The sequence below is a fragment of the Gracilinanus agilis genome, chromosome 2 (genome assembly GCF_016433145.1).
Source record: "Gracilinanus agilis isolate LMUSP501 chromosome 2, AgileGrace, whole genome shotgun sequence".
NCBI classification, from domain to species: Eukaryota; Metazoa; Chordata; class Mammalia; order Didelphimorphia; family Didelphidae; genus Gracilinanus; species Gracilinanus agilis.
This window is the reverse complement of record NC_058131.1, coordinates 215738959-215766565: the sequence shown is the minus strand read 5'-3', so window position 1 is coordinate 215766565 and position 27607 is coordinate 215738959. Positions and strand designations below refer to the sequence as shown.

General features: G+C 36.7%; 1 protein-coding gene across 1 annotated transcript in view; it reads left to right on the top strand.

Annotated features, from left to right (window-relative positions):
• CDH13 (cadherin 13) overlaps positions 1-27607 on the top strand; it is a 1311104-nt gene that overhangs the window by 771382 nt on the left and 512115 nt on the right. Inside the window, exon 7 of the mRNA XM_044659579.1 lies at positions 16842-16986. Coding sequence (XP_044515514.1) covers positions 16842-16986 — 145 coding nt within the window. The remainder of the gene's footprint in view (positions 1-16841; positions 16987-27607) is intronic.

The following is a 27607-nucleotide window of genomic DNA, read 5'->3' as shown; positions in this document are numbered from 1 at the left end:
CCTTCCCTTCCCTTCCCTTCCCTTCCCTTCCCTTCCCTTCCCTTCCCTTCCCTTCCCTTCCCTTCACTTCCTTTCCTTTCCCTTCCTTTCCCTTCCCTCTCTCTATTCTTTTATTTCAATATGTCTCCTCCTCTTTCTCTTCTCTCCCTTTATCTTCTGTCCCGCAATTTAGCACAAAATAGAGAGAGGAAGAAGCTCAAAATAGATCAAGGCACAGAGTGAAATGTGCCACAAAATGTAGTGGATATCTTAATTGTATGCCTTTGTTTAAATTTAGGGCATTTTCATGCATTACTTTTCATTTGGGGGATTTAAAAAAAGGATTTAATTAATATAATTTATTATGTCTCTTAAACTCATGGTCATCTTTTACTCAAGTACTCTGTGTTGTTCTGTGGCTTCTTTTAAGGGAGGACCATGAATAGGACATGTAAATGTTTCATTGATAATTGGCCAAGAGGTCCAGTGAAAAGCTCAAAAATGTTTCCAAAGTCTTCTCTATTCTCCATTCCTGATGATGAGTGAAGACTTTCCTCTTTTGATGCTGTCATAAATTTAAAAATACTTATGAGTGAATGGAGATGGGGTACCAGCTTTGAAAAAGATAAAAAAAGTTAAGACCAAAGAGTAACTAGCAGAACCAAAAGATTCTCTCTGGAAACCAGATTTTTTTTTAATATTTTGGATTCAAAAATTCATTCCGATTTTCTCAGGTCATTTCACTTAGGATCAAAACAAGTGCCCATCAGTTGAGGCATAGCTGAGCAAACCTTGGAATGGTGAGGAAAATAACTATGCCATTGCTCAATAAAAAATGACATTTTTAAAAATCAGAGAAACAGAGGAAGATTTGCACAAAAAAAGATGAAAAGCTAAATTAGCAGAATGAGAGCTTTCCTTCTCTCACCCTACTCATTGTATGGATAAGATGACTTAAGAAAAAAGTAAGGGAGGTGATTTACCCATGATTTTAGAGATGGTAAGTGGAAAAGCTAAGATTTGAACCTGGATCCTCTAACACTAAGGCCAGCCCTCTTGTCATTTTGCCCAAGTGCCTTCTTCTAAATCAAATTCCAAGAAATTTTGCCATCTGAAGTAGAGATGATGTGTTTCACAGTTCTGAGCACATTGTCAGGGGGAACAAACTTCTGAGGAATGATTACACCAATAACATTAATAACAACTCATATACGGTGACTCATGATGTGTAAAGAGCTATCCATATATTATCTCAGTCATTTCTCATAATAATAATTCTGTGAATCAGATCCTATTCCCAATTTACAGATAAGCAAAATGAGGTTCAGAAAGGTTACTGACTTAATCAAGGTCATACAGCCAGAATCAGAAGCATGATTTGGACTCGGGACTGTCTTACTCCAGCAGTGGCAAACTTATAGAGAACTTATTGTCATTTCTGATTATAACTAAAGAAGAAAGTAAAATGTAAGACATTACAAAGTAGAAAGGATTTGGTTTTCAGTCACTTCCTGTTGCTATGGTCTTCTGGAAGGGAAAGCAGCTGCTACTTTATTCAACTAGATTACAAAATAAACACTATATTTTATGTAACAATTACTTCTGCCTCTGGCTGCAGTGCTCCTTGACAATGCTAATGCCAGTTTATTAAGCAAGTCCTTGTTACTGTTGTCCTTTTTCTCTCTTCCTTTCTGCCACCAAAGTCCTAGAAGAAATCATCTGCCTTCAGAGTCTCCTCATCCCCAATATTTCTACTCCCTGAGCTCTTCCCATGCCATTAAATTATGAATAAAGTGAATTTGGCTGCCTTGGCATTATTTCTCATTCTTCTCATTACTCTGTTGGCAAGTTTTATTTTCTTAATTCCCCTTGGCAATTTTACCACGATGCAATAATTATCACGCAATTTATCCTCAAAGGTATTCATAGAATAAAATCAGTTTATTTGTTTGTTTTAAGAGGAATTTGAAATTATTCAGAAATTATACAAAGTCACTCATATTCTTGGACCTGGAGATTCTGTTTCTGGGCAGAAGAGAAAAGGTCAGAGTTAGAAAAAAAAGTCCCATGTACACAAAAATGTAAATAACAGCACGTTCTCACATAGAAAAAAAATTAACAAATCATTCATCAACCTGTATACTGAGTGTGGATGCTCATAGATAAGAGCAGTGGTCCCCAAATGTTTTTGGTCTACTGCCCCCTTTCCAGAAAAAATATTACTTAGCCCCATGGAAATTAATTTTTTTTAATTTTAATAGCAATTAATAGGAAAGATAAATGCACCTGTGGCCATCACAGTTCTCCTGGATTGCTGCAGCACCCACCAGGGGGTGGTAGCGCCCACTTTGGGAATCACTGGATTAGAGGAAGGGGACAGAATATTTTCAGTGTCCTATGAAATGAAAAGTTTGTGTTATTCAGAGAAACATTAAGAAATATGTATGGAATTTGTCAGTTTTTCTTTGTATTACTAATTCTTAACAGAATGATTGGCATGCGTTAGGAATTTAATAAATATTTATTTGAGGTAGATGGTACTGGAAATGAATGCTGGACTTGAAGTCATGAATCCCAGAGTTCAAATTCTTCCTCAACATGTGATCATTGGCAAGACAATTAACCACTTTTAGACTTAGTTCCCTTCTTTGTAAAACAGAAAAATAATCACAATATCTCATATAGTTGTGAGATAATTTGTGAAATGATGCAACATGGAAAGAATTGACATAGCATTTAAAGCATGACACAGCATGTAAAGTACTTGGTGAACCTTAAAGCTCTATATAAATTCTAACTATTAGTACAATTTTTTTAACTGATGTCCCTGAAACAGAACCAAGAAAACAATATATGTCAACAAGGTAATGTCAGCAAAAATATCACTAAAAGGCAGCCCAAGTCAGATAAATGCCAGTGACCAATTTTGTTCTCAGAAAACAGATTTGAAACATACTTCCCTGCTCTAACTAGAGATGAGGGGCAAAGGCAGCAAAATAATGCAAGTGCTGACATTTTCTAATGGCCTTTTCTCAAATCCCATCCTCCTTGGCCTCTTTTTTAGTATTTAATATTATTGATCACCCTCTCCTCCTAGATATTCTGTCTTTTCTGGGGTTTCATGACACTGATAGTTCCTTTTGCCTTTTCATTTACTTGTCTGACCATTCCTTCCCATTCTTCTTTGCTAGTTTATCTAGATCACTGATTCCCAAAGTGGGTGCCACCGCCCCCTGGTGGGTGCTACAGTGATCCAGGGGTCTGGTGATGGCCACAGCTGCATTTATCTTTCCTATTGCTATTAAAATTTTTTAAAAAAATTAATTTCCATGGGGCTAAATAATATTTTTTTCTGGAAAGGGGGAGGTAGGCCAAAAATGTTTGGGAGCCACTGATCTAGATCATGCCTCCTACTTATGAATGTTTCTTAGGGCTCTGTCTTGTGTTTTTTTCTTTCTCAACCCTCTCTCTTTCTGCCTCCATTTCTGTCTCTCTGTCTCTTTTCTGTCCTTGTCTCTCTATCTCTTTCTCTCTCCTTTCATCTTCTTTTCTGTGTTCTTTCCTTTCTTTTCTTCACCAGCATGCAGGGGATTAATTCTCCCTAATTGGTCTCCATATCTTGTCTCTCCCTTCTCTAATTCATCTCCCATATAGTTGCCAATATGATTTACCTAAAGCACATGTTTAACTATGTCAGTCCTCTACTCAATAAAATACAGTGGCTTCTTCTAAGATCAAATATATACTCTTCTGTTTGCATTTAAAGTTTGTCACAACCTCCACTCAATTTTCCTTTCCGAATTGTTAAACATTTCCCCTTCACACACTCCCAAGCTGATCCCCCCTCCCTATTTCTCAGAATTCTCAGACACAACAATGCATCTTAATGCTGGGCTTTACACTGGCTTTTGGCATCTGAAAGATGTTTCCTTCCCACTTCTAACTCTTAAAATCTATTTTATTTTTTCAAGTCCCAATTTTACGTAGTGATTTTCTTGATTTACAGCTCCATCCTCATACCTTCTAATGTAATCTTCCTCATTACCTTATGTATATTTTCATGTATTTTTATATGAACATATTGTCTTACTTGATGAAGTATGATCTACTTTAAAGTCAGAGGCTGTGTCATTTTTGTCTTTGTATACACAACATCTAGCGGATTATCTAAATTCTTGTTTATTTATTATGAATTTCAGTAAGTCAGAAAGCGTTTTTTCAGTAATTATTGTGTATTGGATACTGTACTAAGTGTTAAATATACCCCACCATAAAAAAGCCAAATAAAATTGTCCTTTTGCTTGAAGATCTTACTTTCTAATAAGAAAATCAGAATGTAAATAACTAGGTACATTGAAGACAGATACAGAGAACAGATGGGAGATAATTTGTGAAGAGAGGATGCTAGCAGTAAGAAGGACTTGGTCAGGCTCTTACAAATTAAAAGGACCTCTTAAGGGTGGAATTTCAGCTGAATCTTGAAGAAAAGCCAGAGAAACTTAAGAAAGAGAGTTGAGAGTGCATGGGGGAGAGCCAATGCAAACGTGTGAAAGCGAGAGACAACATCAGATTTGATGAAAAGCTAGTAAAGGCCAGTGTACTGCATCATAGAATACATAGAGGGAAGTAAAGTATAAGAAGCTTGGAAAGCTAGGGATGGGCCAAGTTTTAAAGACTTTTAAATGCCAAACCGAGGAATTTACATTTTCTCTTAGAGGTAATAAGGAGACAAGGGAGGGAGGTAATTGAACAGGAGCTTGTTATGCTCAGACCCACACATTAGAAAAATCATCTTGACATCTGTGTGGCAGATGGATTGGAATAGAAAGAGACTTTAAACTTTTAAAACTATTTGAAAGCTTCATCAATAGATGAAAGGTAATGAGGGCCTGAATTAGGATGTTCATTGGTTAATCAAGAGAAGGAGTTGTATGAGAGAAATGTTCTAAAGGTAGAAATAACAAGATTTGACAGTAAATTAAATATATAGGATTAATATAAGAGAAAAATCAAGGATCACACTAAGGTTTTAGGCTTTAGGTGACTGGGAGCATGGTGATATACTCTATAGCAGTGATTCCCAAAGTGGGTGCTACCACCCCCAGTGGGTGCTACAGTGATCCAGTGGGGCAGTGATGGCCGCAGGTGCATTTATCTTTCCTTTTAAGTGCTATTAAAATTTAAAAAAAATTAATTTCCAGGGGGCTAAGCAATATTTTTTCTGGAAAGGGGGGCAGTAGGCCAAAAAAGTTTGGGAACCACTGCTCTATAGCAATAAGAAAGTCTGGGAGAGATGAATGGTTTGGGGTAAAAGATAATGAATATCATATCGTCCTTGACATGTTGAATTTGGCATGCCTCAGAACATCCAAATCATTAATAACTAATAGACAATTTGTGGTGTAGGGCTATTGCTTGAAAAGGAAATAGAGTCACATATTTAGATCTGGAAGACATTTATTCAGAGATGCTAATTGAATCCATGGAAGCAGACGAGACTATCTAGTGAGATTATACAGAGGCAAAAGATAAGAGGACCCATAGGATACCCAAAGTTAATGGGCCCAATGTAGATGAAGAATCAGTGGAGGAGATTACAGACTGTCTGAATAGTTAGGAAGAGAAGCAGGTTAGGACAGTATCACAAAACTCTAAGGCAGAGAGATCATATAAGAGGAAATGATGATCATCAGAACCAAAATCTGCAAAGAGGTGAAGAACATTGAAAACTGATGAAAAAATAATTATAGTTCATACTGAACAGATTACTGATAGCTATGAGAAGGGTGGTTTCAGTTGAAGGATGAAAGTGGAAGCCATATTACAAAGAGTGAGAAGAGAGGAAGTGGAGGCATCTGGAACAGATATTTTTCTCAAGAAATTAAGCTGTGAAGGTGAAGGGATATTGACTAGTGAAATATTATGAGAAGATAAAGGCATTTTAGAGTTTGACCTTATGGAAGTAACAGTAGAGCTATGGTAAAAAGGAAGAGTATGTCATGAACTAAGGAAGCAATAAATTAGGGTATTTGAAGGAGATTAAAAGTCCATTAGTATGAAGACAGAACTTGGAGATGAGAGAAAGATTGTGAGACAGGTATAGAGCTCATTGAGGAAGGCAATAGGATATCATGGAATTTAATATATAACAGCACTCGGGTCAGAATTGGTCAGTAAATATGGATACCATGAATCTTAAAGAAAGAGAAATTGCTTAGTAAAGGTTATAGAGGAAGAATCTCAACAGTGAGGAAGGGAATATGAGATAAAGGTAAGCAATTCTGGAAAAGGTAGCAAGGAAAACAATATCATTAGGATGGAGCCAATTTTCAGTGAGGGCCAGAAGATAGGAGTGGTAATGGAAGAAGTTTTAGATGGAAGAAGTCTGTTAATTATGGTAATACAAAGGTTTCAGGAGGCAATTAGATAGTTCAGTGGACTGAAAGTCAGGTTCAGATTCAGGAGATCCTAGATTCAAATCTGGTCTTGGGTACTTCCTAGTTGTGTGACTCTGAGCAAGTTACTAACCCTCACTGCCTAGTCCTTACCATTCTTCTGCCTTGGAACCAATACACAGTATTGATTCTAATATGGAAAGGAAGGGTTTAAAAATTACAAAGTTTTCAACAGAAAGGGCTGAATGATATGGATTGGGAAATTGGATGTGGGGAGTAGGGTTGATGTAGCCAAGAGAGTGGCCAATTGGGGATAGAAAATGTCCTTTGTATTTTGGCTGATAGAGGTTCTGAGTTACCAGGAATGGTAGAAATATAAGGGATGGAAATATGATAACCATTGAGGAATGACTCTAGGCAAAGTATCAGAGTGTGGAGAAAGGTCTATTGAGGGAAGGTACATGTTAAACAATGCTCATTTGAATTTTGTCCTTGTGGCAAATGGAGATGCTATGGTCCTGTGAGACTCTATGAGGCCTACTTCAGAGCAGGGAGGAACTGGTGAAGTTAACAGGCCTGGTGATGAGTTGGGGGTATCTTGTGTACACTATTGAAGACCACTAGGGTAGAAGGTGAAAGATGTCTTCTTCTTGAAGAGTGACCTAGCAGTGGAAATAGTGCAAGGGTAGGGCCCCAAAAAAGTTAAATGACTCTGGCATCTAGGGTCTAATTCCTTGTGTTTGGCCTTGCACAAGCAATCCTTTTGGGGGAATAATTTTGGGAATGGGTTTTGCTTCTCTTATTACTGTTGTTATGAGAAAAAAAGTCATGGTGTGTTATCACTGTGCATTGGAGAGATTGCTATTTTGAATATACATGAATAAATAACTAGTTCTGATGCACATTCTTATAATACCAAAGCTGGCTGTTTCTAGCAAACCTAAGGAGTACCTGATATTTTTTCTTCTCCCAAGGAATTTTCTGCCCACTAATATCTCAATTAGGTCAGTTTCATAAATTGGAACATATCACTGAAACCACATGAGTCAAGCCTCAGAAATCACTACATTTGCTGACTGCATCAAACTTTCATATGAGAATAATTATGAAAGTTCTCTAAAAATGATGCATTGCTTAAAAATAAATGAAAAGCTAGAGATTGATCCCTTGGCTATTAATTTTCTCCCCTTACACTTAATTTTTATCACTAGACCAAATGAAGTTTCAGAGTAATGTTCCCATCATAACAATTTTTCTCCAAGCCTTCTCTATATGTCACCCTTCTTCCATATACTCCACTGCTTAACTTTGGGAAATATTAAACAAAGATTCTAGAAATTTTAGGTTAACTACATAGACCAGTGGGATAGAGCCTGGAGTTGGAAAAAGTGATCTTCCTGATCTCAATTCCAGTCTCTGATATGTACTAGCTGTGTGACTTGAGGCAAGTCACTTAACTTAGTTTGGCTTCAGTTTCCTCATCTGTAAAATGACCAGGAGATGGAAATTGTAAACCACTCCAATATCTTTGCCAAGAAAATATAAAATGAGTTCATAAAGAGTCATACATAACTGAAATGACTAAGGAAGCATAGTCAGTCCTCTCTGGTAACACATTGGACCATTTTCTAAAAGAATTAGTATCCTGTTTAAAATATTTACAGAAACCCATTAGTCCACATTGGATTTGTTTTGTGGCATGATGGCCAACTTGCTATAAATTCTTAATATTCACCATTTCTCTCAGTACAGTGATATTTCATTGCATTGGGATCTCTACCCACACACATACACAAACTCACATGCACATGTGCATGGAATCTCTTTAACTACAGTTTTCTCATCCAAGGTCTCTAAGGTCCTTTCTAACTAACATGGGATGGTTGCCTTTGTTTTTTATCTCTATTTGACCTATGCCCAGGAATAGAAGTACTTTTTTTCTGACTTTTTGTCACATCTCCAGCTGATGGTACTAAAACATTTCTGTTGTCGTGATCAACCAAGATGAAATGAGGTGTAGGCATAAACTTTGACTCAAGTACCTGTGGCTAATTCTCCTAAATTCAAATCCTTTTACTCAGTACCAAGGGAGAGAAAAAGATGGATAAAGTATAATCTCTCTACCCAAAAATCTTTTAATCTGGTAGAGAGATATTAAAAACATTAATAAAGAAATGAATTAAAAATAGAATTGCCTAGTACATTGCCTTCCTGGCACAAAGTAAGCGCCTGTTGAATTGAATCAAATTTGTTAAATACAACCAGAAATACAAAGCACCAGAAGAAAGTAGAAGAGGCATTTGTAGGAAATGAGCAAGTTTTATTGATTAGGATATATTTGAGCTAAGACTCCAATTGCGCATTAAAGAGGGGCTTGGCATAACTCTTTATAGTGGCATGTTGAGGTACCATGGATAATGAAGAAGCTATGAAAAAAAAACTGCTGAGTTGTAATTTTCTTTTTTTTTTTAGTTCTTTCTTGAAAGCCTCTGATGATGAATTATTGCAAAGTGATAGTTTCCTCATTCTAGTTTAATGACCTCAGGGTGGACATTAGAGTATTCTACAATAAGGATTCAAAATATTAAAATTCTACTATTACTAACCATTGGGTTTATCCATAAACATTAAGTGACATTTTGACACTTCATTATTTAATCCTTAAACTTGAATTTTATTCTGAACTTTGCAAGGTAGATGAATTTCTAAATATTTTTAGCTGAAAACATTTCTTTCCCTTCTCACTTCACAGGGCCATTATACTTATTGAAGTAATACTGCAAATGGAGTTTCTGAAAAGCATCAGTAGAGACATTTATGCCAATTATTCAGATACAGGCCATGGTGTTAATTCTTTCATATAGCAAATATTTATTGGTGCTTTGTGCCAAGATTCTGGGAAAAATGAGATGCACACACACATATACACACATACAAAGTCTGGCCACAGAGCTAGGTGAATTCCATTTCATTTCTACACATTTAACCATCCACACTCATTTTGTGCATATTGAGGATGGGATTAAATCAGGAATTCCCTTTTAGTAAGCAACTAAGTGGCACAGTGGATAGATTATGAGCCTAGAATCAAGCAGAAGTGAGCTTTGATCTGGTCACAGGTGTTTACCAGCAATATGATACTGGAAAAGTTATATAAATTGTCTTAATTTATGTCTACCTTAGTTTCCCTATCTATTAAATGTGGAAAATAAAACATGTACCTCACAGGGTAGGTGAGTATAAAATAAAATGAAATTTATAAACTACTTGGCAAACTATAAATGCTAAGGATGCAATCTATTGCTATTAGTAGTAGTATTACTATATCTATTTTTGTTGTTTTAGCTCATATGTTTTCAGTCATCTCTAACTCTTTATGTGCTCATTTGAGGCATTTCTTGTCTCATAGTGGAGTGGTTTGTCATTTCCTTCTCAAGCTCATTTAACAGATGAGGAAACTGAGGCAAAAAAGGTTAAGTGATTTGCCAGGGACAGAGCTAGCAAGTGTCTGAGGTTGGATTTGAACTCAACTTTCCCTAACTCTCAACCAGGACCTCCATTCACAGTGCTACCTAATTGCTATATCTATTATTTACTATACATTGTCTATAATATATATTTATATAAACATGTAAATATGTAGTTTACTATATATTGTCCCATTATGTCTATGTTATAAAGAAGTTAGGCAAAATGTTGATAATGGAGAGGAATAAAGGTGATAAAAGGGGATGGCTGAGTCAAGGGATGAATTTGGTAAAGGGAGGAGTAAAGGGGTTAGTTGAGTAATGAAGGGATGAGAGGGTTGTATATAGGAAGGTAAGGGAATGAATGGGAGTATAAGAAGGACTACTCAAACAGGCTAGTCACTGAGGCTAGAGACAAAAGGTATTGAGAGGAAATAGACTGGATCCTTCAGGCAGGGAAAGAGTTTCTCTTATTAATTTCTAAAGTCCTTTGAGGGAGGAGTCAAGAAGGCTCCTCCCTGCCAGTGAAACTGAATGTCTACAGGAAGTCTCAGCTGGGTACTTCCTGCCTAAGATGGATGCCTAGGTTTCCCTCAAAAAATAAAAAAGGAAAGTAATTTCTTACCACTTCACCCTTTGCTTTAATATTCAATACAATGATTCACCAGAGGCTTTTGTATAGATAACAAAGGGATTTATTGATGGCAGGGAAAAGTTGAGGGAGAGAGGGTTTTCAGGGTTTTGTAACTGCTGCTAGGGAGAAAGCTGGTGGTAGGGGAAGGGTCACAGAGAAGGGAGTCAGACTGAGAGAGGAGGCTCTCCCAGTCAGGAAAGTTTCACTGCCCTGAAGTAAAGTATTTATCAGATCACTAAATTAGGGGGCCGTTTGATTTAAGGATGTCCTACTTGCCCACAGAAGCTAACCCACAATGTCCAACCATCAAAACTACCCTTCCTCCCAGGGCCCAAAGGGAAATTCAGGGAAATAGTAGGGACCTAAATGGAGAGATCAGGGAGAGGTCCAAAGAAATCAGGCTAGGTCCAAATGCCCCAAAGAAAATAAGCAGAAGCCAAAAAGCAAAAGTCCCTCAGTTGGAGCTTCAGGACTATTTATAGAATCAAGCTCCAACTTATTTTCTGTGAACATTCTAAAACCTCCAAACTGCCAGGGCTGTAACAGTTGAATTTGCAAAAGCAAAAAGCTATTGCTGCAACCCTGTATCACATCTACCATCTTAACTCCTTGAGTTATAGATATCTGGGCTATCAGAAGATCTGGTCTACAAGTCAGCAAACTACAGTCCACAGGTCAAATATAGCCAGCAACAGTTTTGGATTTTACATTTTCAATTACAATAAACTTTATTTATGAATGTAAAAAAAGCTCTTCCTTACTCATTGGTTACACAAAAACAATAGGAGGGAGGTATTGGCCCCTGGGCTATAGTTTGTAGATCCCTGAATTCCAGGCTAAACCTTCCCTTTCACAGAAGAGAAAAGTAAGACCCGAGAGGGGAAGTGACTTCACCATATAGACACAAAAAATTAAGGTTTAGTTGTGAACCAGATCCTGCCATTCTTCTTTTGATGATTTCGGCTTATCTTTCATTTTTCACACAGACTATCAGCCAAGTCAGTACTCTTCTATTCTGCACTTATTTAATAGATTTTCTTTTGGATCCTAAATGCAGGACTTTATTCTTGTTAAATTTCATCTTGTTAGCTTCATCCCTGCGTTCCAGCCTGTCAAGATTGAATTTCATTTCTCTCATCTATTATATTAGTCATCCCTTCCAGCTTTGTGTCATCTATATCTTTGATAAGCACACCTTCTACATTTTCATCCTAATTGTAGTTTATGATATTGGTCAAGCCTATTGGTGCATAATAGTTCAGACTTCAAATCTAAGGTGTTAGGTGTCTTGAGATATAATTCATCTATCAGCTAAAGTAAAGTCTCAAACTGTATTTATTAAAAATCTACCAGCTACAAGGTCTTATGTTCAGTCTTGGGGATATAAAGATAAAAAATGACAGTCCTTGCCCTCAAGGAACTTGAGAGAAAGGTAAAATGAGGGGCATGGTATATTCATGAAAAAATATAATGCAAGGTAGGGAGTAATAGGGCAAAGGAAAGATGCAGATAAAAAATGAGATAAAGAACAAATTTATTTGAGTAGTAAGGGATCAGGAAAAGCTTTATGGGAGAAAAAAAATGAATCAGCCTTGCTTAAAAAATGAACTAATCCCCAAAGTTATGATTTGCTTTTTCCTATTTCCTCAAATTCCAATAACATCTTAGAGGTATTATAACCACACTTTATAGTTATGCTCTGGAACCATACCCACCATTTGATGAAGTTTTCCTCATTTATAGCTTTGTCATGAAGACAGTCAGACAGACACAAGCATGGCATCTTTATGACTTTCCCTATTTGTGTACTTTCAGTCATTCTTTGAGTTCTTTATGAAATGGACAGACAAACCTATTATTACTGATAAGAAATGACTCTCAAAACATATTGTCTTGGCATTTGGATTAGAAATGCTTCATGAGATCAGAGATTTAGAGCCAGGAGAGACCTACCTCAACAGCTGTCTACCCACCTTTGTCCAGTCATCTCTCTGGGATCAGGATTATAAATATAGAGCTGGAAGAGTCCTCAATGACCAGCTAGTTCGATCTCATCATTTTCTATATGAAGAAATAGAAGGCTAAGGAAGTTTAATGGGAAGAAATGTTAGTTAGACTTGGGATACAAGATCAGGACTTGGTGATTTCACAGTCAGTGTTCTTTTCGCTGTACCAAATTGTCCCCGGTATAGTTTCTGGGCAAGAATTTTACCTCGAGTCTCTGTACTCTCCACCTCCATGCATACAACCTCCATATATCTCCATACTCTATTTTCTGTATTTACAGCACCAAAAGGATTTTATAATGGGCTATTGTGCCAGAAATCTACTCCCCCACAAAACCATATCATGTATTCTTATAGCTATCTATTAAATATACAGAATCAGGGAGACACATATATCATTACCAGCTTCAGATTTATTCTTTAGGATAGAAGGCCTTAGTAAGTTATTTGAAGTTTTTCTCAAAAATGAGATGGCTGAAAAGTGAAGCTATGTTTTTAATTTCCTCATAATTTGTGGCATATTACTAAGCCTCGCTGCCTTAGTTCCCTCATCTGTAAAATGAAGATAATTATAGTACCTACCACCTAGATAGGATAGTTGTGAGGATAAAATTAGAAAATATTTCTAAGATATTTCACAACCTTAAAAGCATTATATAAATACTAACTATTAATATGTAATAAGTAAGAAGAGGATATATTAACGAGTTTTCTTTACATAAGTTATGTAAAGAAATGTACATATGTTTGTTACCCGTTTAGGTTATTGGAAAGTCCAATGGGTTTGTATAAATGTGACTTACAAGGAGGCATGAATGAATGCATCTCTGAAATCTTGGCATCTCTCTCCAAAGGAAGCTTTGATTCCTCTCTAGTGGGCAGCTCCCTTTCGCTTCCTGGAGAAGGTGAACCAGACTAGAATTATGTCTATTTGTACTACCCCTCCAAATATTGATAGTCTAGAGGAAATGATTTCATGGTTAGGTTCAAGTCGTTTTCCTTATTTATATCATTTAAATGTTAAGAAATATCTTAAGCTTATATGTGATGACAACTCTTTTCCTGCCAAAGATTAGTTATATAATAGATCATTAGAAATCATAAATAGTATCTAAATCCATCTATGTTAACAGATGGCAAGCTAAACATTATAAAACCCAGAATGATTGAATTCTATTAGGAATGAGAAGAGAGATAGACAGGTAGCCAGAGACTAGGAAGGACGGAGATAGAAAGACAGAGAGTCTGATTTAGAGTCAAATTCAGAATTCATGACCTCAGCTATGGGGAAATTCCCCAAGATATCTGGGGAAGCAAGCTGGAAATTAAGGACATATCAAAACACTGACTCCTTCATGTATCCTCCTCTTCTTACAGTGTCTCTGTCTCTGTCTCTCTCTCTCTCTCTCTCTCTCTCTCTCTCTCTCTCTCTCTCTCTCTCTCTCTCTCTCTCTCTCTCTCTCTTCCTTCAAAGGGCTTTTCTTGAAGAGAGGCTAGAATCATGTATGCCCTATCTCAAAGCCAGCAGCAATAATAAGATCTCTCTTCTCCCAAACATGCATCAGCTCCTCCCTCCATAGGCATACAATGTTAAGTAATCATTCACGTCACTGACAAGATGAGTCCTGTGCAAATACCACAAGCTTGTGTCCTGTATGAAAGAGTTCTAAAAACTTAAGGGACACAGTATAATTAAAAACTTTATTATGAATACTGTCTTCTGCCGTCTGTGCTTCTGGCTTTCATATATGACTACTTAGTAGAATTACCCCAAAGAATATATATTTCTAGTACTTCAACTTGACCTTCTACTGGTCTTGTGTGGCTAAACTGGACAAAATAAGACTCTCCAATAACAGGGAAGCTGAGGCCAATAGAAGGAAAACAACTTACCAACTCAGCTGAGGGAACTATGCTGGAAATCCCAGCACAAGATATGCAGCCCTTGTTCCAATCAGCAGACTGCCTATCTCTGACATCAGCTTTAAAAGCAAGTTGGCTTCAAAGTGGCTTATTAGAGAGAAAATTATTCCCTCTTTTGCAACTCTTTCCATCTGAGTTCATCTGCAAGTCTGAAAGTCCAAGCAGGTGCCAGAGTCATTCCTGCAACTGGCACCAAATTGCATTCAGAAAGTACAATTAGCACTTGGTTAATGTGTCTGGGAATGGGATAATCTACACATTACCCAAAGGCAGCTCTAGGACCCACTACACTTTGCCTTAATGTGCCAGCTGACAAGATAAGCGGATGATTGCACTGACAGTTCCATAAGCATATTTAGCAGTGCCAAAAAGTAGGAAAGCTGCTGGTACTCATTCAATAGTGGTAAATGTAGAAGTTAACCATTAACTGGTAGGATAGAGGGAATGAATGAAGAGTGAGCTATTTGGCATAAAAATATTGTGGAGTGGAATTGCAGGAATGAATTAAGGAGAGATCAATAGAAGCTAGAAGAGACAGGGCAATGGTACCTCCAGAGTTTTTCTTTGTGGCTCCTTTCCCCATATTTTTTATCGTGTTGAGTGTGGTTGGTTCAGAGATGTCTGTAGCTGTTAGGATTCATTGCTCAGGTACTTGAGTGCCCCCACACAGTGTATACTGGTATGGATAAGCAAACATCTATGATGCTGAGATAACATATGCATCTGCGTGCTATTTATTTGAATTAGCTTAGATGCTCCTGGATCCTTTCCCAAAAGAAAAATGCTTGGAGGATATGAAAAACTGTATATTATCAGCTCTTGCTTGCTAAATAGGTGGGGTGGGGAGGGGAAGAGATACTCATTCTATACTTTCAGAGTATTCTCGATTAATATAAGATATGTTTTAAACTAAATCTTCCCTCACAGAGTAGAGGGAGAGCAGCAATGGGTAAAAACTTCAAAGAGGTAAATTCATCTCTGATGTCAAACATTTCCTAGCAATAGGTATTGTTAGTGACTAGTTGAAGTGTTCCAGTAGCTAATAGATTCTCCTTCCTTTGAGCTCTTTTAGCTGAATCTGGATGAACACTTATTAAGCATATTAAAATAAGTATCCCTTTTGGTTATTGACTGGAACAAATACCTGCTGGGGTCCCTTCAAATCATAAATTATATACATTCTTTATTGGAAAAGAAATCAATGATCAGCTAGTCTGACTGATACCTGAAAAACTTCCTTTGTTCCATATACTTTGTGAGTGATCATCTGAACTCTGAGGATCTCAAATATTGAAATTTAGATTTGAGGAAATGGACGACTTGAAAGAGAAAGGAATTCATCTAAGGTTGCAAAGGTAGTTTATCCCTTTGCTGTCCAGGGATAGAGTTATAGTTGGGTAATTCTCTTAAAATGATCACTAGCCAACGCTGCCTTTTATGGAATGAGATGGAAGGGATAGGAAGAGAAGTTTAACAGGAAATGAAGCCATTTTTCTTTGCATTTCTGAAGACTCCTAAATGTAAAAGTTAAGATCCCATAAAACTCTCTTCTCCATCTTTATTCATTTGGTCCTGATTTTCTTGCAATGGCTTTGAATCAAAGATGGAAAAATATGAGAAAACTAGACTTTTCCAAGGCCTTGTTTATGATGAGCCATTCCTTTGTATCTCAACCAAGGGCAGATCTGTTATGAGCCATTCCTCCGTCATTAATTATCCCATCAAATTACCTCAAACTACATACTTGAATGCTCTCTAGTATCAGGGTATGGTAATTAAGTGCCAAGAAGCAAGAGGGCTTGGCATGACCCATGCCATGAGGACTGTGGTCTCCTGGGTCAGTATATCCATATCTTCTCTCCTCTCCTCTGCTTGTTTGTCTCTGTGTCTCTCTTTTTCATCACATGAATGTTGGTTACTAGATAGTAGTATGTTTTATAAAACCCTTCTACTATAGTTTAGAAGGTTTGTGGTGATCAACAGTGGAGGGGGCATCCACACTTATTAAATCACAAATGCTTGAAGTAATGACTCAATGTTCTACTATGAACTGCTTTGCCATTTCTTTTACCAGCAAAAATATTCCCTGTAAGCATAATTATGTTGGAGAAATAGAAGACATCATACCCTCAGCAGTTTTTCACATCATTCATATCAGATTGTGGTTTTTATTTCTTTAGGTTCTTTTTGCAAATTCGGTGAATTAATTGCAAAGTACCCAATGGGGATCCAGCATGAATTGATTTTTCTCTTTCACTCAAATCCTTCACTTTCTAATTCAATCCTAGTGACTATCCACTGAGACCAAAGTTTGAACTTTGCCAAGGGCTAATTACAACAAAATTGCTGATGTTCCCTATCTTTCCCAGGAGGAACATATTTCAGTTTTCACAATAAATGAATTCCTTTTCCCCCCCCAATCTCTTTACTCAAACAGCTGTTCGTGGAGACTACTGATGTCAGCGGCAAAACCATTGAGGGACCTGTCTCTCTGGATATCATCGTGATTGATCAGAATGACAACAGGCCCATTTTTAAGGAAGGACCATACATCGGTCATGTCATGGAAGGGTCTCCTACAGGTAGGTCTTTCTGGTTTATTTATTATAGTCATGTTCTAGGAAAACAGCTTAAAAGTAAAGTTGGATGACTTTTTTTAGAGTTGAATGGAGAAATTTTGTCTATATGTGTATATACTTGTGTGCCCCCTAAGTTGTAATTTGACACAGTGGTGTTATTTATCAAAATAACAAAGAATAAATTAGACTGAATGGTAAAATTTAATGTCGTTCTTACTGAGATTTCTCTTGGTTTTCTCTAAGACATGGGAAATGTTATTTTAGTACATAGTGACCCTGGAATACCAGGGCAATCTTGATAGCCTGAAGTTTAACCTGTATTAATGACACGAGAAGACTTTAAAACACTGAAAAAAAAACATGAAATCCACAGTCCATTTCACAGAAAGTTGCCTTTATGTGATTGCTATGGGGTGATTATTTATTTAGTTTTATGTAAAATTGGTCTGAAAATGTTTGTCCTTATTTAAAGGTCCATTTTAAATTTGTGTAGAAATACGCTTCCTGTTTATCACAGAGTTTAGAAGAGCCCTTTCTCTATGGAACATTTCCACTAGAGGAAAACTTAGTATTGAGAGCTCAACTTTTAAAGAATATATATTAATTATGTCATCAGTAGAAGCATAATTCTACCATTGGATGCTTGAGTTAAAAAAAAGAGCACTTTTATGCACATGAATTAGAACTTTGATTTTAGATCATTAAAATTCAGAAGGCATTGAAATCATGCTGTTATGGGTGTCTCATACTATGTTCAAACAGAAAATATGAAGGCTACAAAGAACTTAATTCCAAAAATTTTCTCCAGTTCATTTTGTATAACTATTTATTAGATGAATTAGGAGAATTTGGAGAATTCTATTATTAGAACTAAACATAGCCCTCAAAATGGTTTCCATTAGAATTATCAAACTTCCTGATGAAAAACTTTGGATTATACTGAAGAGCTGTTTTTGGTTTCTAGTATATCTGGTCTTTCTGCTTGGCTTCTTTATCCAACTATTTCCTAGGATAGTAGCTTTATTTTTCTCTAAAGCAATTAGATTCCTCTGGAGTGGGAGAATAGAAACTGGCTGGGACATTTTCTGTATGTAAAGTCTCATATTAGTCATCAAGATCTGTGAACCATTTAAGGCATTTCTATGGTCCAGTGGATAGAGAGTTAGAGTCAGAAAGACATAAGTTTAATTCCTACAGCAGATATTTATTAGCCATGTGACCCTGGGCTAGTCACTGGACTTATCAGCCTAAGTTTCTTCATCTGTTAAACAGTGATAATAGATCATGATTATTGACAAGATTGTTGTTAGGATGAAATGAGATAATATATATAAAGAATTTTTCAACTTTCATATGCACATATATATATATGTATATATATACTATTCATAGTAATTAATGAAACAACTTAAGGTCATAGATATAGAAGTAGAAGGGATGACAGAGTTCATTTAATTCAACTTTTCATTTACTGACAAAGTAACTAGGAGAGGAAGATCCCCAAGAGAGAAGGAAACAGGCATTTATTAAGTACCTACTGTCTTCCAAGCACTATAAATATTGTTTCAGGTTAGCATAAATATAATCATCTTCAGAACTGATATTTCAACTCATATCCCCTCACTCTAGAACCATCCTTTTGACTGCAACATACTGCCTCCTTACTAAATGTTTCTATACAATATCTATTTGGCTATGTACTGAAGATATGAAGGCAAAAATAAAATATTTTTTGCCCTTAAGAATCACATGTTCAGGGGGAAGCTGGGTAGTTCAGTGGATTGAGAGCCAGGCATAGAGATGGGAGGTCCTAGGTTCAAATCTGACCTCAGACACTTCCTAGCTGTGTGACCCTGGGCAAGTCACTTGACCTCCATTGCCTACCCTTACCACTTTCCTGCCTTGGAACCAATACAGAGTATTGGCTCCAAGACAGAAAGTAAGGGTTTAAAAAAAAAAGAATCACATATTCAGGGGAAAATAGCATGACAAAGCAAATGCTAATTTCCCCCCCAAATCACCCTCAACTTGATGGATAAAATACGGTGAGGAAATTTTATGTGAACGTATTAATATGACTGGGATAGGACAATAGCAGAAAAGTTTGATTCTTCTTTTTTTAAGTCTAAGGTCCCATGCCAATGGGACAAAATAAACTAGGAAGTAGGATGTAGTGTGGCCCTATTCTAAGCACAGAGATAGTACCCATATTCTTGGAAGAGAGGAACTCACATATGTCTGCATTGGCTATTTAGGATTAGAAGGCATTCAGTTTTCCTGCTAGTGCCCACTTCTTTCAATTTTAGGGAAGAATAGATTTCAAATTTAATAGCTTTACATCTGCCATGTTTTCGTTAAAGAGACCTTTTTACACAATGAATTTCTGAAAGCATAAAGCATTTTTGTTGTTTGTGTTGCTGAGTGTCTAGCAAAATACAAAGCACCTCAAAATCCTACTTATGACTGATATTATACCATAAAAATACACAGTTTATTGTCTGCATGAGGCAACTATGTCTAGATATACTGTATTCTTTGGTCTGAATTAATGTTTTCTTTTCTTTCATTGGATGGTAAAAATTTAAAAAAAAAAACACTTTGGGTTGAGTAATGTAATATTATATGGGTTTCTCTTAAACACATAATAGCTATAGACTGTCTAGTGTTACCTTGTCTGATTTCTTTGATCATTCTATCTGCAGGATTAGTAGTGCCTTCTACACACCCATCCCAAAGCCTAACAATGTAAGGAACACACATTTGGAGCTAGGAATCAAATTTATGTGAAATGAAGGCAAATACAACATTCTTCGTATGTGTAAATACTGCTTTGGTCCTTGGTAGAACTATGTATGTCAATCTATATTCTACTTTCAAATATAAAGCAAACTCATTGAAAGCAAAATGCTAAAATTTGGTATGTCCTTTCTGCTTCATTCCTGGTACAATGTTTGGCACATAGTAAGTGATAAATGAATGTTTGTTAACTAACAATGAAGTATAAAGGGGTAGCACAAATGTTTAGATTTTTGTATTCTAGATCAACTCACAAATTCTGAGAAGGGCACATATAAAGTTCTAAGAATTTGCATGATATTGGTTCTTATAGTTGGGACAGCTTACTATACTGGACCAAGTGCTGGACCTAGAGTCAGGAAGACCTAAGTTAATATCAGAAATTTAATAGGTAGGTGACTCTTGGCAAGTCACTTAACCTTTGCCTAAATTTCTTGAACTATAAACTGGGAATAAAAATATCATATACTTCCCTGAGTTGTTGTGAGGATCAAATGAGATAATATTTATCAATATAGGACCTGGTATGTAGTGGGTGCTATATATAAATTCTTATTCTCTTCCCCTTGTACCTCTAGTTGAACTTGACAGTAGTAACAACAAAATGCCAAGAATAATTTCTTGAGTATAACCAACTATTTGCGTCCTTTACTAGGGCTAACTCAGAAACTGACAAGGTACGAGAATTTAAAGAGATGCTCTCCTAAAATGGCCCCACTATTATGTAGTTCCTAAAGGAAGTATTGCATCATTAAAACAGCTAGTATAAGAATGTTTGGGAGGCATTCTATCATGAACTGATCAATAGCGCCTACCAGACTGTGACTTTCTAATCAGATCATGAAGTCTATAAATCTCATGTTTTAGGAAACCCAGGTTGAGCAGACTCCATCAGCATCATTAAGGACACAGCTAGTGACCCTAGTCTTTTCTCTAGAGGGTAGCAGGCTAGTTAGGAAGAATGGGGCAAAGAGGTGGTCAGGTTTTTCAGAGAAAAAAACAAGCACGTAAAAGACCCAAAAAGTTCATCTCCCAACAAGAAAAATATCCTTGTCATTGTCAAATATATTTGAAGGTTGCCCACTCAGATCCATCCACTGTGAAGGTTACATATATTTATCAGTATTTTCAGACAAGGCACCTTTTAGAGCTGCTTGGTGCTAAACACAGAGGTATTCTTTCAAGTCATCATTACCAGGTAAAGGGGAGCCAATGATGAATAAAATGACTATTTGAACTTTAACAGTACAACAGTGTTCTTTCTCACTTTGTTTGATTTATTTCCCTCAGATAAGTAAAAAAAAAAATCTAGATTTTTTTAAAAGTCGGAGTTAAAGGGATACATCCTCTAGGAAAAGGACAATAGAGATCATGTGATCTAACACTTTTATTTTACAGATGGCAAAACTGAAGCAGGACACTCATTTGTTCAATGTCATAGGGTCCAATGAATCATAGAATTAGGGGCTAAAAGGAGTCTAGAATTCATCTTGTTCAGCACCTTAATTTTGTAGATGTGGAAACTGAAATTTAGAAAGGGTAAGTGACTTGTCCACTTAACTAGTCAAATAAATGACATATTCAGGGCTCAAACCAAGTTCCTTTCTTATTGCTATTCAGTCATGTTTAATTCTTTATTACCCTATTTGGGGATTTCTTGGCAAAGATCTAGAATGGTTTACTATTTCTTTCTCCAGTTCATTTAGCAGATGAAGAAACTAAGGCAAACAGGGCTAAGGGACTTTCCCAGGGTCACACAACTGTTAAGTATCTGAGGCCATATTTGATATCAGGAAGATGAGTCTTGACTCCAAGCCCAAAACTTATACCCTGGATAACAGCAGGGTATTCCACTGTAACATTCTGTATTTCAAGGTTGCCCAATTGGCTACTCTAAGATGTAGGACTATGAGCCAAATATCTAAGCTCTTTTACCTGTACAAAGAAATCAAAATCCCTCATTATTTCCTAAAACCGAATACCTATGTCCTTCCTGAACCACCAGAAATGCTCAGGGTCCCACATATAGGGGTATAATTTGAGTACTCGAAATCTGGTCATGGGTCCAGGAGGTTCGTGTGCAAAAACTACCCTTTGTTTTCCTGGCAGACATAGGTCCTCTGCAACTGGACCACTGGGGAACCTTTGGATTATATTTATTTGATGCTGTATATATAAATATTTTGTTCCCATTGCTTTCCATTTTCAGTTTCATGAGGACCACGGAGGTATGACAGCCTTACTATTCTTCTCTCATCTTATAATAATAATAATAAAGCTTTGTTTTCCCTCGATTGGAGGCAGGTACAGATAGTGAGAGCTAGCCAGGCAGGAAGGCCCATGTCTCCTCATCCTCTGATGTATGCAAGGGGCTGTCAGTCTCATTACAGAACCCACAGAAGGAAACAGTCTTGCTGATAGATGACAGTTGAATGTGGGGTGATGGGAGGAAGATATATGATCCTGCAAATGCATGCTTGGGAGACAGAGGATATTATCTTCAGCAGTGACATTTCTGTTTGGATAGAGGGTAGGCCCCATGGGGAAAATATTCTCATTCCCCTGAGCTGCATAGAGGATGTCATATGCTGAAGACTGCATAGCAAGTCAGCTATAGATCTGGAATTGAATCCTAATTTCCTGCCTCTATTTCAGTTCCCTGTATCTGTCATTACTATCACTAGATTAATTAGCACTTACATCATGGAAATCAGACAAATCTATTCTGATCTCCTCCTAGGGAGGTAAAACTCTTACTGCTTAGGTGGTAGACATGGATGCTGAAAGACAGCTTTCTGAATGGAAGCCATTGCCCTCTGAAGCCAATTCCGTAGAGGACTGATACTTAATTGGTCACCCTGTCACAGAAGGGATAATGGCACCTTTTCCATACCTTTACACCCAAAGCTCCTCAAGCTCCACTCTTAAGGAACTTTACTTTTCTTCTGTCTCTTCTTTGTTGTTCAGTCATTTCAGCAGTGTCTGATTCCATTTGTGGTTTTTGTGGCAAAGATAATGGAATAGTTTGACATTTCCTTCTCAGGCTCATTTTATAGATAAAGAAACTGAAACAAACAGGGTTAAGTTAATTGTTCAAGGTCACAGAGCAAGTAAGTGTCTGAGATTAGATTTGATTTCGGATCTTCCAGATGCCAGACCTGCTACTCTATCCACTATAGCACCTAGCTGTCTACTATTTGTCAGTTTTTTGGCCAATAAACATTTATTAATCACCTACTAAATGCCAGGCACTGTATTAAATCCTGAGAATACAAAGAGGTGATGGAAGTCCCTGCCTTCAGGGATATCACAATTTAATGAAGTAGTCAAAAAATAAACAAATGTGTACAAATAAGCTATGCACAAAATAAATAGGAAAATTGAGAGGAAAGGTGCTAAAATTAGCAGAGTTTAGAAAACATTTCTGTCAAAGGTAGGATTGATTTTATTTGGGTCTTATAAATAAAACAGATAATGTTATGGCTAAAACCACATAATTTGAGAATTCAAAGTGGCCAACTAACCCAACCCATTTCTTGAAGGAGTCTGTACTAAACTATATCCAACAAGGAGTCACCCATTCTGTGCTAGCTCTGTCCACTACATGGAAGGGAAACTCCTCTGTTCTCAAGTCATCCCATTTTCTTTGGGAATTGCTCTAATTGTTAGGATCTTCCTTCTTCACATCAGGATTTAATGTATCTCTGGGAAACTTCTGTTTCTAGCTCCTGGTTCTGACCTGTGGTATAGAGCATATCAAGTCTAATTCCTCTTCCATCTGACAGCACTCCAAATATTTGGAGACAGCTCATATCACCTACAAGTCTTTTCTTCTCCAGGCTAAAAATCCCTAATTCTTTTATCTTATTGTGGTATGATTCATGACCCTTCACCATCTGGGTTGTCTTCCCCTTGATGGGTTTGCTTGTAGGTTATATCACCACTCAGTCCCTAACTAGAGCTATTGTAATGACTGTTTTCTAAAACAGTTGAGTTCAGAGCTCAGGAAGTGATGATGTTTCTTAGCTTATATCTCAAAACTAATTTTACAAAATAATATGACTTTTTGTACCAGTACAATCCTCAGTAGTACTACAGCACTGTGCATTGGTACTCTTAGTTTTTGTCTCCCTCTTCATGCTTTTCTTATTACTCTCATCAATCCAGGTTCTCTGCGTATATCCTAGCTTATAGGAATTTTCAATGCCAGTCATTATGACCAAATGACCAAAGCACATTCATTTGTCTTATATGAAAAGGTTTAGTTTACTTAGTCCCTTGAGATTCAGATTTTTGGATAGACAGATGCTTCCAGGTACCACCACTCTCTTTGGTTCCTCATTTGACACCATTGCTGGTGACTTATCTGAAGAATATATAATAGAGTCCAATTTTTTCACTCATTAATTTCTTGAGGTAGAGAAAACCAGTAAATTTGATTATGCACACTGACCGGCAGTGGTAACCCTAACTTTATATTCTGAAAGCCCTAATGCATGGAAGCCACCATCAAAAATGGAGTGTTCTGGGATGACTACCACCTCTCATGTGAGAGTTTGCCAAGGACTTTTTCAAGGCTGCTCACCCACCTTTGGAGTCTACCTTTCACTCAACTCTCACCTGTGGCTCCAGGGACCTACAATACGCACAGTGGCCATCTTGGCAGAGACTTGGCTAAACCAATTTGAGGGTAACCAGCAGGCTTCAAGTCCTTCAGTGATTTAGGGGAATATCTATTCCAAGCATGTGAAGACTTCCCCTGGTGGAATAGATGGATGAGAAAAATTTATTCCGAGAGTCATGGAGGCAGACAAAGCAGATGCTACAGAGAGCCTAGAACTCTGTCAGACATCAAAGACACCAAGGTCATCCATCCTAACCTGGGCTAGCACTGACTTTTGTCCTGTCACTGGACTTCTATGACTCTGGAAGAGTAAGTGAGGCTGAAGACTTTTTGCAACTCTGCCTTACTTAATCCAATTCACAAGCAACTCAAAACGTCACCCATGATGTCATTGGACCTCTTCAAAATGAAGGATGAACTGTGTGTGTGCCAAAATACCTATGGGGCTTCTAGAAAATTGTGGAAATCTTCCTATAAAATGTTCATTGGTACCCTCAAAAAACTCTTGGTAGAAATGTGGAGAAAAACAATTTATACAGTCATATCATGTTGTCATAAGTACAAGATAGAGTTATTCATTCAATAAGAAAGGGAAAGGAACGGAAGGGAATAAGTGTTTATATAGTGCCTAATATGTATCAGGCACTGTGCTAAGCATGTTCTTTCTTAAATAATATCTCACTTCATCTTCATAAAACACTGTAGGATTAGTGCCATAATTATCCCCATTATACAGATGAAGAAATTGAGGCAAACAGAGGTTAAGTAATTTAGAAAGGTCACATAGCTAGCAAGTGCCTGAAGCTAGATTTAAACCCGAGTCTTACTCCAGGCCTAGAATGCCATATATTATTCTGTCTACTAGCTGCTTGCTCTATAAGAAGTCTTCTAGTTCTGATTTATTTAATCAAGTGTTCTTATCTAAGAAAGTTAACTCCTTTTAATTGAGTGGGATTATCTGTGGAGCCTCCCTCTTATCTTATGCTCATAGCACAGTACTTGGCATATAGTATCCACTTAATTTTTTAAATTAATTCTTCATAGACACAAAATTTTAAGGGACCAGAGAGACTTTATTCAGCTTCTTCATTATTATTATTTTAACATGTTTTTCTCAAGCAATTATGCACATAAAATGAAACATAGTATTTGACTACATTTCTTATTTGGTGGGACATTTTAATTCATAATCGTGTTTTTTATAATACTAAATCCATCCCATGATGTCTTAAAGCAGCTAATTTCTATTGTACAAAATGATTTCTTACAGTTGCATTCTGTGACTAGAACTATCTTCTAAGATATACTGATGTCTATGAGACATTGATGATTATACTAATGTTGTCTTAGACCATATCAGGTCTAGTTGACGTCATATCTCTAAATTTAAGTAAATCTAGTATAGTGAATCCATATTTACTTTAAGATAACAGATTTCTAATCTTTATCAATGAAAGTGATGCTTCCCACTAACAATAGATATTAGTAGGGCAACTAAATGACATAGGAGATAGAGCACCTGGTCTGAAGTCTTGAAGAATCATCTCTGACTTCCAATCTGGCCTCAGATACTAGCTATGTGACTCTGGGTAAGTCACTTAACCTCATTTGCCACAGATTCCTCATCTATACAATAAACTGGAGAACGAATGATAAACCACTACAGTGTCTGCAAGAAAACCTCAAATGGGGTCTTGAAGAATCTGATACAACTGAACAACAACCTTAGTAGATGGTCTTTATGAAGATCTGTAGCAATAAATTCACTATTTCACCAACTTCTTAGTGAATCTCTCCATAATTAATGAAACTGATCTTAAATAATAGGTAATGTTTCATTGCTAAGTCCATACTTGGAAAATTTCCTCTTTTTAGAATCTATTTCATACTGGCATGACTTTCAAGAACCCAGGATCAACTCTTATGCCTCACATGGGAATATATTTTTTAGATAAAAATCCATATTTATAAGTAATATTTTAAACAATTCTTTAACTTCTTAAAAAGACCCTTCCTCAGAAAAATTCTTATTAGTGTATTCAGCTCTGATGAATGCTTAACATATGACTTACAGAAACTCAACTTATACTCAGTTTTTTTGTTTTGTTTTGTTTTTTAAACCCTTACCTTCTGTCTTGAAGTCAATACTGTGTATTGGCCCCAATGCAGAAGAGTGGCAAGGGCTAGGCAAGGGGGGTTAAGTGACTTGCCCAGGGTCACAAAGCTGGGAAGTGTCTGAGGCCAGATTTGAACCTAGGACCTCCCATCTCTAGGTCTGGCTCTCAATCCACTGAGCTACTCAGCTGCCCCCTATACTCAGGTTTTAAGGAACTTAGGAACTATCTTTTTCATCAGTCAAATGGGTATAAGAAATATACTTACTAATCAAAGATATTGTGAATAATGTACAATATCAAATTAGTAAGGTTGAAATAAAGGCTCAGTTCCCTAAGAGAAATAGAATTTGCTTATTCATCTTTTATGTCCTATAGTAATTATCAGTGAGGCCCTGTATCTGTTAGGTATTTTAAACCTGTTTATGGAATAAAAAATACATCTGGTACCTCCAATGAGGTGTACCTATATGGAATTGTATTGCCAAAGGCAATTTTTTAAAAAGATGGAAACCGGAGCTTCTAGAAACATGGACATACATCATATGGTACCATTTCCATTGCTCATCCTCCTTCTTAAATGAAAGGCTTTTAAAAAATCACTCTTTTTATAAAAAATAAAATATTAAAAAAATAAAAATTCACTCTTCTGTAGATTCTATATAAGTTGTTTCGAATAAATGCCTGTGTGACTGACACTCTAGTATTCTAAGCCTCTTGAAACAGCACTTTATCCTTCATGATTGGATAGTGAGGCTTCTGAGTTGAGGACACTTAGAGAAACCTTGAAATGACATAACATTCTTATTTTAAGGAGTAGAAAAAACCTGCAATTTAACCTAGTAAATATTTAATGGAAGGCTCTCTATTTATGGTCCAATTCAAACCATTTATCACATCAGGATGAGATGATGGTTATGTTTCAGACATTGGCTGTCTTTTCTGAATAAGATTTGTATGTTTGAAAGGGACATTTCAAATATACACCAGGGTGTAGTAGACAGGGTGAATGACAATTTCTATTATTAACTTAGCTTTGGGGATTGCAATGGCCAATAGGCTTGGAATACAAGCAGTCCAAGTTTGAATT